Source organism: Mus caroli, unplaced genomic scaffold (genome assembly GCF_978045245.1).
Source record: "Mus caroli unplaced genomic scaffold, Mus_caroli_1 scaffold_5, whole genome shotgun sequence".
In the NCBI taxonomy this organism is placed as follows: Eukaryota; Metazoa; Chordata; class Mammalia; order Rodentia; family Muridae; genus Mus; species Mus caroli.
Genome location: NW_028227260.1, coordinates 21,893,072 through 21,905,468, shown reverse-complemented (window position 1 = coordinate 21,905,468; position 12,397 = coordinate 21,893,072). Strand labels below are relative to the sequence as shown.

At 38.0% G+C, this 12,397-nt stretch overlaps 1 protein-coding gene across 4 annotated transcripts in view; it reads left to right on the top strand.

The window, feature by feature from the left end:
- Window positions 1-12,397, top strand: part of Pfkfb1 (6-phosphofructo-2-kinase/fructose-2,6-biphosphatase 1) — a 43,744-nt gene that overhangs the window by 4,921 nt on the left and 26,426 nt on the right. For 3 of the 4 annotated variants that reach the window (XM_029473589.2, XM_021153004.3, XM_085837977.1), the window contains exon 2: window positions 11,660-11,785. In XM_029473589.2, the coding sequence (XP_029329449.1) occupies window positions 11,660-11,785 (126 nt within the window). Of the gene's footprint in view, window positions 1-8,100; window positions 8,163-11,659; window positions 11,786-12,397 lie in introns of those variants that run through there. The other variant, XM_085837976.1, reaches the window with a different exon arrangement.

The window sequence follows — 12,397 nt, the reverse complement described above, 5'->3', positions numbered from 1 at the left end:
TAATATGAGAAAGGATACGGAAGTAAGAGAAAGGCAGGTAGAGAAGACAAAGAATGAGGCTTAGATAAAAAGAGCCCAAACTATGGGGACCCCTGACCTAAGGGCTGTCTCTCTTTATTCGAGAAATTGTCAGAATGCCGCTTCTCTAGAATGTGAGTGTCCTAGTGTAGTGCTACCCGAGAATATTTTATTTTAGCTCCTCTTATGAAAGATCTGGAAACAGGTCTTGTTTAATTTCTGCCAGGGTGAAAGAAGGTGATGGTTCCTGGCATGGTGTCTTGGAGGCTAGGTGCTGAGTCCACAACACTACCATGTCACTGGTCCGAATTGCCCTTCCTCTTAAAAATAAGTCTGTACCTGCCCCGGCTAGGAACGACTGAGTACATTGCCTTGACATTTAGAGACAGTCTTGCTGTTCTGAGGACTTGAGGGGAAAGACAGTGTCACAAAGCCTGGTCTGTTTCTGAGTTGGAGCTTAAAATTCTAATTAGGCCTGCTTCCTTGATTTCAAAGCTCAGACCTTGGTAATTTTAAGGAGGAACAGAGGCAAAGTAAGCAAAGTTTGTAAATAGGCTTTGAAACTGAAGTATACAATTTCTCATAGATAAGCAGGGATAATCGTGCAACAAGGTGTTTCCAGCCCAGCTTGAGAGACCAGAAGGGGGCTAGAGATAAGACATCTGTGGCCTGCAGGACTCGGACAGCTCAAGCAACAGCTAAGGAAGCTGCTGGACTCTTAATGTTAAAGGAGGGGTAGGCCTAATACATAAGGGGAACAGTACTTCATCATAGCAGTTTCAGGGAGATGTAGGATATTAGATTAGTACATAGGATGAAGGATATGTATAGAAGAAGCAGAGTGGAGCACAAAATTCTGTTCTCCATTGTTCTTTCCATCAGCAATTCTAATTCCTCATCTAGAGAGAAAGGAATCTGGATGAGATAGAATAAGGTTCTGCATACGTAGGTCTCCCAGAGTGAAAACCCCTATATTCTTGAGAAATCTGCCTTTCAAGTTGGAGAGGCAATATACATTGATTTTGCAGTCATGTAGAAGATACAGAAGACAGCTGGCCATGACCAATACTCAGGAGGCAGATTCAGGGGAACTTCCTGCAAGTTTGAGAACTAGTCTTAGCCTCACAGTAGATTCTTAGCCATTCAGGCCTATATAGCAGGCTCCATCTCAAAAGCAATCCAAGCTTTGTCTCTGTAACTCCTTCCATGGGTGTTTTGTTCCCAATTCTAGGAAGAGGCAAAGTGTCCACACTTTGGTCTTCATTCTTCTTGAGTTTTATGTGTTTAGCAAATTGTATCTTATATCTTGGGTATCCTAAGTTTTGGGCTAATATCCACTTATCAGTGAGTACATATCGTGTGAGTTCTTTTGTGATTGGGTTACCTCACTCAGGATGATGCCCTCCAGGTCCATCCATTTGCCTAGGAATTTCATAAATTCATTCTTTTTAATAGCTGAGTAGTACTCCATTGTGTAAATGTACCACATTTTCTGTATCCATTCCTCTGTTGAGGGACATCTGCCATACCCGAGGATCCATCCCAAATTCAGCGTCCAAATGCTGACACCATTGCATACACTAGCAAGATTTCGCTGAAAGGACCCAGATATAGCTGTCTCTTATGAGGCTGTGCCGGGGCCTAGCAAACACAGAAGTGGATGCTCACAGTCAGCTATTGGATGGATCACAGGGCCCCCAATGGAGGAGCTAGAGAAAGTACCCAAGGAGCTAAAGGGGTCTGCAACCCTATAGGTGGAACAACAATATGAACTAACCAGTACACCCCCCCCCCAAGAGCTCGTGTCTCTAGCTGCATATGAATCAGAAGATGGCCTAGTCGGCCATCAGTGGAAAGAGAGGCCCATTGGTCTTGCAAACTTTATATGCCTCAGTACAGGGGAACGCCAGGGCCAAGAAGTGGGAGTGGGTGGGTAGGGGAGTGGGGGGGAGGGTATGGGGGACTTTTGGGATAGCATTAGAAATGTAAATGAAGAAAATACCTAATTTAAAAGAAAGCAATCCAAGAACAACCCCCCACCCACCCCAGGACAGAAAAAAATGTTTATTTTAAATCTAAGCTCCACATTCCTTAATTGTGCATAAGAGTAATACTTACCAGATGTAAGGCTGTGTAACTTTAAGTCCCACCTCCTGTCTTTGGAAACTTAGACAAGCCTATTAGCCTTATTTTGCTTCTGTTCCCTCACCTGTAAACTGATGTTGCTGGCTGTACTGTTGAAAAACCTAGATAAACCAAAGCAGGTAATGTTCTAAGAAGAATGACTATAGCATAGTATGCACTTGGTCAACAAAAGCGTAGTTGCCTGCTCTTATTCCCCATCATACCTAGCATCAAGTCCTGAGCCTGGCCCAGCACAGATGCACTATAAATCATCACTTGGCAGCTTTTACTTTTGCCATTGCCTTGTGTACCCAAGATACTCCTTAGGGAATAACTAAATTGTTACTATAAACATTACTTTTGCAGAAACTTGTGTTTTATAGTAGTTTGATGCTATATATATGTATACACACACACACACACACACATATATATATAATTGGTTTGTTTGTTTGTTTTTTAGATATTTTCTTTATATACATTTCAAATGCTATCCCAAAAGTTCCCTATACCCTCCCTCCACCCTGCTTCCCTACCCACCCACTCCTGCTTCTTGGCCCTATAGTTTATTTGTATTTGACAGACCTAGTAAACTTTCTTACTAGTTTAGGTAATTTGTGTGCAAACTACAGCTTTTATTTTTCCCAGCAATATTTTTCCTTATGATTCTTAAATATCTTTTTTCTTATATTAATATAGTGCTAAGAACACCCCCACCTCTAGAACATACACACACAGACATCCACACATGAATGTGCATGTGTGCACATACACACACACACACACACACACACAGTGTAATGTTAAAAAGTATGTTAATAGTGTGTATTCATAAGTTAATCATGATCTTAAAGAGACTGATTTTCAACTTTCATCATGACTAACTAATTATAGGGTTCTTTTGCAGATATCTCTTAAGAGAGTAAGGAAGTTCCTTTTTATTTCTAACTTGACATAGTTTTTTAAAACTGAATTGGTGTTGAAAATGAATGTATAGAATTATTTTCTATATCTACTGGTTTACAGCGTGATTCTTTTTAACTTTAACTTTTTTGTGCTACATGGCTTTTTTTGTTTTTGTTTTTGATTTTGTTTTTTGTTTTTTGTTTTTATGAGCTAATCTTGCAGTCCTGGGCATAAACGTACTTCTAGATTTAGTTCACTAACATTTTGTTGAGCACTTGAGTATTTTCTTCAGGAGAGATTCTATTCTCATGGTATCTTTTTCTGGTTTTGATGTCAAGGTTATACTAACATAGTGCAATGAGGTGAGAACTATTTTCTTTCATTCCATCTCTGACAGAGTTTGTCCCAGAACTATCTGTTCCTCAAATATTTGGCAGAACTTTCAGATCAAACAGTCTAGTCCTAGTATGTCTTTGAAACCATTTAACTGTTACAGTTTCTTTGAAAGTTATGGATTTTTCTTTGTTTGTTTGCTAGCTACTTGTACGTAGACTTTTAACTAAGTTATGATTTTCTGGGAATTTTCTCTTTCACAAGTTTTCAAGTTGATGTAAAGTTTGTATGTGCATCTTTTAAAAATCTTTGCTGTCTTGTTATATGTTCTTTTTCTAAGAGTTATTTGTTATTTTTTATTGAAAAAACTTTTTATACAATATTCTCTCTAACAGTATTGTTCACTTGTACCTCTGTTTTATTCCCTTGACAAATATTGTTAACAGTTTATCAGTTTTTGCTTTTTCTAAAAAAAATTGCCTTTTTTAAGCTTCATTTTTGTTTATTCCTGTCTTTAATTTTGCTTAATTATCTTTCTAATGGCTATTCATAGCTTGTTCTCTTTGAATATTTTTTAAGTAACAGAGACAGATGTTCATCTCATTTATTTTCAAGCTTTCTCCTTTTCTGATCCATAGTTGGCCTACTAAGCAGGGATTGTGTTCTGTGTATGCATAAATCTTTTCAGACCATTTGATAAACAGACCTTGCCGTAGACTTGATTAATCTATCACTCACCTAGTTGCCCGGTTGTCATCATTGCCTCAGTCTATATTGCAGGACTACTAGGACCCTGTGGTTTGCCATAGAGCAGCTAAAAGGTTAATGCCTGAAACAGCAGGACACTTCTTAGAGTTAGTGCCAGCCCTTGAGCCAGCTTCTGTTTAGATAAATCAGTGTCATTGCCATGTCCACTCGAATTCCATTCCTGCACGAAAACAAACTATGATCCCAGGTCCTTGAAATCTGCTTTATGGAGCAGTTGGTGACTTTTCTCTGGGTACTTTCTCTGGGTATATTTTATATATGTGTTTCATTTATCTTAAGGTTTGCTTGTTAGTTTGGCTAAAGTGTTCCAATATTCTGCTGGAGTTTGGGTTGCCAATCATTGTGGAAAATATATTTAAGTAGCCTAATAATTTTGCTAGTTTTGCCACCTCATTACAAATAAATTTAGAATTGCTATATCTTCGATAACATCAAAAGTTGGTTATTGTTATCATACTGTACTACAATCTCAATTTTCTTTCATATTAATATATCTATACTCAATTTACTAAATTTAATATTTGCCTGATAAATTTTCCTTTTTAAAATTTGTTTTATTTGTGACAGTCTACCATGTAGTTTTGGCTGTCCTGGAACCTGCTATGTAGACCAGGCTAATCTTGAACATACAGAGATCCACCTGTTTCTCACTCCCAAGTGCTGGGATTCAAGTCATTTGCCATCACAGTAAAATTTTTTTTAGTAGAAAAACAATTCATATAACATAAAATTCACCATCTTGAAGTGTACAAGAAAGTAGTTTTGAATATATTCGTATGGTTGTACAACCATCATCCCTAATTCCACTAATACATATTTAATATATGTATTTAAAAATTGGAGGGACCTTGGAAGATTGGGTGCTGAATATGATTAAAATGTATGGTATACATGTATGAAATTCTCAAAGAATAAAAATATTATAAGATTTAATTGATTCATAATTGCACATATTTTAATGATATTTTAATACATGTATCCAATATGATTAGATTAAAGTAACTAATCTATTCATTAACTCAGACATTTATCATTTATTTGTGTAGGGAACATTTCTCTAATTTCAAAATTCATTGTAAGAAAAAGAAATTTTATACCCTCTAGAGTACCTTCCCATTCCACCCTTCCCTCCACCCCTGGCAACTGCTAATCTCCTCTCCATTTCAATGGATTACTTATTTGAGGCATTCTATAGAAATGGAAAGTAATGTGGCCTTTATTTAGTCTTTGGTCTGGTTTGTTGTATGTAATATTTTCAAGGTTAATGTTTGTTAAAGCATGTTTATAGCTTTTTATAGCCAAATATTATCTTCTATGAACACATAACTTTCTGTCCATATATTCATAAGGTGATTGGCATTTTGATTGTTTCTACTTTTGACTACTGTGAATAATGCTGTCACAAATATTCATGTATAAATTTTTATGTGATCATAAGTTTTCTTTCTTTTTTTTATTAAAGATTTTATGTTATGTATGTGAGTATACTGTAGCTGTCTTCAGACACACCAGAAGAAGGCATCAGATCCCATTACAGATGGTTGTGAACCACCATGTGGTTGCTGGGAATTGAACTCAGAATATATATAAATATATATATATATATATATATATATATATATATATAGTGGATATTTGACTTCATACATGGGTAGGTTTAGTGGCTCTCTTATTTAACTCTTTGGGGAACATTAATTTTGTTGTTTGGTTGGGTTTTGTGTTTATTTTTTTGTATATAATGTTTGCAACATCAGACAACTTTTCAGAGCTTTTACAGAAATACTATTTAGACATGTCTTCTGTGTACACTACTAAATGGTCTGTCTGGGTCTTGGATGGAAGTCTTTTTTGTTTGTTTGTTTTTTGTTTTTTTGAGACAAGGTTTCTCTGTATAGCCCTGGCTGACCTGGAACTCACTTTGTAGACCAGGCTGGCCTCGAACTCAGAAATCCACCTGCCTCTGCCTCCTGAGTGCTGGAATTAAAGGTGTACAGAAGTCTTAAAGGTAGTTGAGTTTCCAAAGTTGGCATACTAATTAGGATCAAAGCATTAGCAAGTCATAAGGAAATGCTTTCTTCTTCTTCTTCTTCTTCTTCTTCTTCTTCTTCTTCTTCTTCTTCTTCTTCTTCTTCTTCTTCTTCTTTTCTTCTTGTGCTTTCCAGTGTCTCTGGCTATCATTTTCTGTCCTCTGTTCAGAAACTACTCACTGTAATGATTGTTCCTCTTCTAGAAACAGTGTAGAAGAACACAGAAGAAAAGCTCCTATGAAGGCTGCTTGGGTCCTGTTGACACTGTTTCAAATTCCAGAAAGGTTCTCATCCCACAGGGTTTTGATCCCTCTAAGCTCCCCTTCTGGGACACTTCTACTTCTGAGATACCTTTGTTGTTGATTCCTTTGCTATAGAACCAAAGATATAGAGTAAATAAAAACTCAATAGAGGCTGGGCTATAGCTCAGTGATGGAACACTTGTGAAGTTCAATCTCTAGTAACTACCCACCCTCAAACCTGTTATCTCTAAACATTAGTTCTCCTTCCTATTTCTTCTATTAAAAATTATATGTATTTTATACAAGTTATTGGATTCTTAGTGGTATTTTCACTCATATATGCCATCTTATTTCCATTTCTCATGTCTAAACTACACTCTTTATTCAAGGACTGTCATTTACACACATCCATTTCTGGGTTTCATGTGATATTGAATTCAGGCTCAGAATACTGAAAGCAATAAAGGGGGGCTATAGAAGTGGCTCAGTGGTTAAGAGCACTGACTGCTCTTCCAGAATCTCAAGGTTCAGAGATCCAGATCCCACGCTGCAGCTCACCATTGTGAAGTTCAAGCTGGGGATCTAACACCTACTCTGGCCCCTAAAAGCACCAGGCATGAAGTCATACACTATAGTGCATAGGCAATGCAAACAGGCAAAACTAAAGTGAAGACTATCAATGTGCATGTACACTGCCTAAAAGCCCAGAGGATGCTAGATCCCCTGGAACTGAAGTTACAATTGGTTAAATTGCCATGTAGGTGCTGAGAACTGAACCTTGCTATCTATAAGAACATCTAACATTCTTAACTACTGATCCATCAATTGTTCCTGCCTCAAATCTTTAATATTTATTTTAAATTTAAAACTATTTCATAAATATATAGTGATCATATTCTTTCTCATCCTCAGTTTTCCAGATCTTTCCCACCTCCCTGCACACCCAACTTCATATTCTGTCTCAAAATGAAAGCCAGGAAAAACAACAGCAACAAAACCCCAAAATCTAAACCGACAAATGGAAAAGAAAACAAGACAAAAACAAACAAAACCAAAAAAGCATGTAAACACACACACACACCAAATGAACAAACAAAAAACATTGAAGTCCATGTTGGCCAATTCTCCTGGGCCTAGGACCTGCCCTTGCAGTATGCTTGATATACCCAATTCCATTGGAGAAAACTGATTTTCACATTTCCAAAAGATATCAACTGCAAATAGCTTCCTGGTTTGGGGTAGTGGTAAGGCTTCTAGTTGTGTACCAGTTCAGTTTCTCAATATTCAATGACATAAGTATGATCAGGTTATAGATATAGCCTTAGCAATGCCTGTGATATTTGGGAGTTTTGAAACAAGGTTTCTCTGTGTAGTTCTGGCAGTCCTAGAACTCACTCTGTAGACCAGGCTGGCCTCCTAGAACTCACTCAGTAGGCCAGGCTGGCCTCAAACTCATAGATCCACCTGCCTCTGCCTCCCAAGCACTGGGAGTAACACTACTGCCAGGCACTACTGCCAGGCAGTTTGCAAGTATTTTATTGAGTATTTTATTTTTATTTATGATTTATTTATTTATTTATTGCATTTTTATGAGCACACTGTAGCTATCTCCAGACACACCAGAAGAGGGTATTAGATTCCATTACAGGTGGTTGTGAGCCACCATGTGGTTGTTGGAAATTGAACTTAGGACCTCTGGAAGATCAATCAGTGCTCTTACCTGCTGAATCATCTCTCTGCCCAGGTCTGGGTTTTTGTTTTATGGGGTTTTTTTGTTTTTTTTTGTTTGTTCGTTTGTTTGTTTCTTATTCCCTATTCCCTTTGTTTTTTTCTTAGATGTAGTTACATTTTTTTTGGTGGAATTTAACTTCTAGCCCCTTCTGTAGGGCTAGATTTGTAGGTAGATAATGCTTAAATTTGTTGTTGTTTTTTTTTCATGAAATATCTTATTTTCTCCTTTTATGGTGATTGAAGGTTTGTTTGTTTGTTTTTCCTGGGCATAATAGTCTGCACTGGCAACTTTGGTGCCTTAGAGTCTACACCATATCTGTCTAGGCCCTTTTGGCTTTTAGCATCTCCATTGAGAATTCAGGAGTTATTCTAATAGGTCTGCCTTTGTATGTTTCTTGGTATTTTTCCTTACAGCTTTTAATATTATTTCTTGTTCTTTTAGTGTTTTGATTATTATGTGGCATGGTACTTATTTCATATGCTTCTTGTATCTTAATAGTCATGTCCTTCTTTAGGTCTATGATTTTGTTGAAAATAATTTCTGTGACTTTGAGTTGAGTTTCTTCTCCTTCTATTCCTATTATTCTTAGATTTGCTCTTTTAATAGTGTCCTAGATTCCCTGAATGTTTTGTGCCAGGATAGTTTCAGACATAACATTTTTTGACCAATGCATCTATTTCTCCTGTCAGGTCTTCAATGCCTTAGATTCTCTCTTCCATCTGTTATATTCTGTTGGTGAAGTTTGCCTGTATGGTTCCTGTTTGAGTAAACATTTACATCTTTAAGATTTCCTCAGTTTGGATTTTCTTAATTTATTAAATTTCCACTTTCATATCTTGAATGGTTTTATTCATTTCCTTCCACTGTTTGTGTTTTCATGGATTTTTAAAAGGGATGTATTCATTTCCTCTTTAAGGAAGGCATGAAGCCTGTTTTAAGGTATTTTACTTGTGTTTCAACCATGTTGAAATGCTAAGGGCCTCCTGTGGTACGGTTGATGGGCTCTAATGGAAGCATAGTAACCTGGCTGTACATTATTGTATTCCTTATTATGGTCTATGTAGAAATTATTATTTTCTTTTATTTTTGATATTGTAATTAAATAATTTCTTCTCCCCTCTCCTACCTCTGAATCCTCCCATATATCACTCCTACTCCCCTTTAAACTCATTGCTTGTGTGTATTCCTCAATACAACCTTCTCAGTATGTATAATTTTACTCATGTGTATGGTTTCAGGACCAGCCATTTAGTATTGGATTACCAACTGATGTACTCTTCATTTTAGCAGACTATAGTACCCTTGCTCTCAGCATTCCTTAGTTGCCTGTATGTAGTTCTTGTGTAGGGTTGAGGCCTCGTAGTCTTTAACAGTGTACTTTGGCATGTTTATTGGTGTCATCTTTGTTCAGCTCATGTTTATTTAGTCATGTTGGTAAGACATCCTGGGTGGAGCTCCTGACATTCCTAAGAGACACAATCTCACTGCAAACTCCCTGATCCTATGGCTCTTACAGTCTTTCTGCCCACTTTTCCCTCAATGTTTCCTGAGCCTCTGGTAAGAGAATTATTTTGTAGGTGTATTCATTTGGGACTGGGCTTCTTGACTCTGCATTTTGATTGGTTGTGATTTTTCTGTAATGATCTCTGTATTTGCAAAACGAAGTTTCCTTTGTTGAAGGAAGAAAACTGTACTTACCTGTGGTGTGGGAATATGGATAGATATTTAGATTGATATCAGAAATTATGCTGTTTTAGTAAAGGAGTGATAGATAGCTGTCTGATCCTATGTGATTAACTTTTCAAATAAAACATTTAACAGAATCCTCATATCATTAGTCTCATAATTCCAGCTTCAGTGTTCAGCTAAGTCTGTTTCTGATGATTTCTCTCTCTTCAGCCTTTTTGTTTAGTCTTGATTCTTACCTTTTGTGATGCTCCCTAGAGACAGTCTACTCCCTGCCTCCTCTGGATTTTTGAGACAAGGTTTCTCTGTGTAACTCTGACGGTCATAGAACTTGCTCAGTAAACCAGGTTGGCCAGTAGACCAGGCAGATGTGACGGCTTCTGCCTCCTGAGTGCTAGGATTAAAGGTGTGCACCACCAAATCCAGCTTTCTTGTATCTCTTAAAGATACATTTCACTGCTATTTTATCTTCTAAATTGTATGTGTCCGAGTACTTTGTTGCATGTGTGTGCTTGTGAGAGTCAGCAGACAGCATCAGATTCCGTGGGCCTGGGATTACAGGTGGTTGTGAGCTGACACATGGTGCTAGGAAGTGAATCTGGGTCTTCTGCAAGAGCAGCAATTGCTCTTAACAGCTGAGTCATCCCTTCACCCCTTCCATATTCTTTTCTTTTGTTTGTTTTTCTTTTATTAATCATTTATTCATTTACATTTCAAATGATCTCCTCCCTGGTCTCCCCTCCACAAACCCTCATCCCAACCTCCCCTCTCCTTTTTGCCTCTAAGAGGGTACTTCTCCACCCACCAACCTACCCCTGCCTCACCAGCTCTAGCATCCTCCTATGCTCGGCCATCAAGCTTCCACAGGACCAAGGACCTCCCCTCCCACTGATGCCAGATAAGGCCATCCTCTGCTATATATATGTGAAGCCCTGTACCTTGGTGATGGAGAATGGGGAACTAAGTTGTTATATGTTAGCAAGTCTCAGTCTTATTTTGATTGTCAGAGGTGTGACCATCACAAGTGTCCTTTGCCTCCAAATGTAATGAGTAGGCTTAGCACAGTTTTCATGTTCCTGCTGAGTAGGTGCATTTTCTGTATTTCTTCCCATTTCAGGGAATTTCCATCAGTACCCTAAACTTTTGTTTCCCTCCCAGGTGAGAAAGGTAAATTGATCTGGCCCGAGTTCCAGGAGAGATGGGCTAGATTGAGCGGGATTGGCTGCCAGGTGCAGTAAGTTACCACCAGTGTTTTCAAGCTACAGTTTATTGTCTTTCCCTTCATAGTAAGACTTTGCCCACAGGAACATGGAGAACATTTTCTGGGCAGAATTTGAACAATGGTTATTGTTCTCCTCTCCAAGCCAGAATTTTATACAATACTTTTCTCAGGATTTTTCTCAGTCTTCTCTGTCAGCACCTGGAGGAAGACTGAAAAATATATAAAGCTGTCTATGTCTGCAGTCCTTCTAAAGTTCCCATTGACCCACAACCAGCCTTAGCAACTCCTTAATTATTTTCATCTGGACCTTCTTATGAGTTGGTATGTTTGTTGTTCAGCAGTTTCTGTATCAACTCAGAAATGCCCGAGTCTGATTGGCCTGTTCAGATGCCTCTTTTTTTTTTCCAAGTTTAAGTTAGATCTCTGTACTGCTACCTCAGTTTTCTGATGAGTTTAAGGAAATTTGTGATGCCTGTTTCCAAGCTTTGCCCCACTCCTCATAATGATGGAAGCAATATGGTTTCCAACTCTACATCTCCAAGCTAATGGCAAGCTAATCTCAGTGTGGAAATAAGATTTTGAGGATCTCTTTGTCTTCCAGCCTCCATACCACAGTTCACTAATTCCCCCACAATGGTGATCATGGTGGGTTTACCAGCTCGAGGCAAGACCTACATCTCTACGAAGCTCACACGCTATCTCAACTGGATAGGAACACCGACTAAAGGTATGTCTCAGAAATCATTGCTATATATGGCCAGTACAGGCCACTAACTGAAAACTGGAAAAGATAGAAAGCTAAACCTTTCAGTCCTGAAAATGCTGCATATCCTTGTTTCCAGGATTAAAACCACATCTACCACTACTACTACAACTGTCATGATGGTCTTATAAATCATACATTTCATGAAAAATATTCTCTGCCTAATACCATGCTGGGTTTTAGGGTAGGGAAGTGGGGGGAGGGTATGGGGGACTTTTGGGATAGCATTGGAAATGTAATTAAGGAAAATACCTAATAAAAAATATTAAAAATTAAAAAAAATAAATTAAGTCCAAAAAAAAAAAAAAGACAAAATCTGCTCTTAAGAAGGCTCCCAAATGCAAAGCAACCCTCTGAGTACTATATCTCCTCCCTTCTATCCAGTCACCCCTCCCTCATTCCCACCAAGTCTTCTCTCCGTTTCGCCCCCCTTTCGTGTGCTAGGGTTTGAACATACATTCTACCATGGAGTTTCACCAGGCATCAAATCTCCCCTCCCCCCTTTATCCAATTTCTCTAATTAATCCATGTGCCAAATCCCATGTCAACCATTAGGAAAGAAATAAAAACGGATGA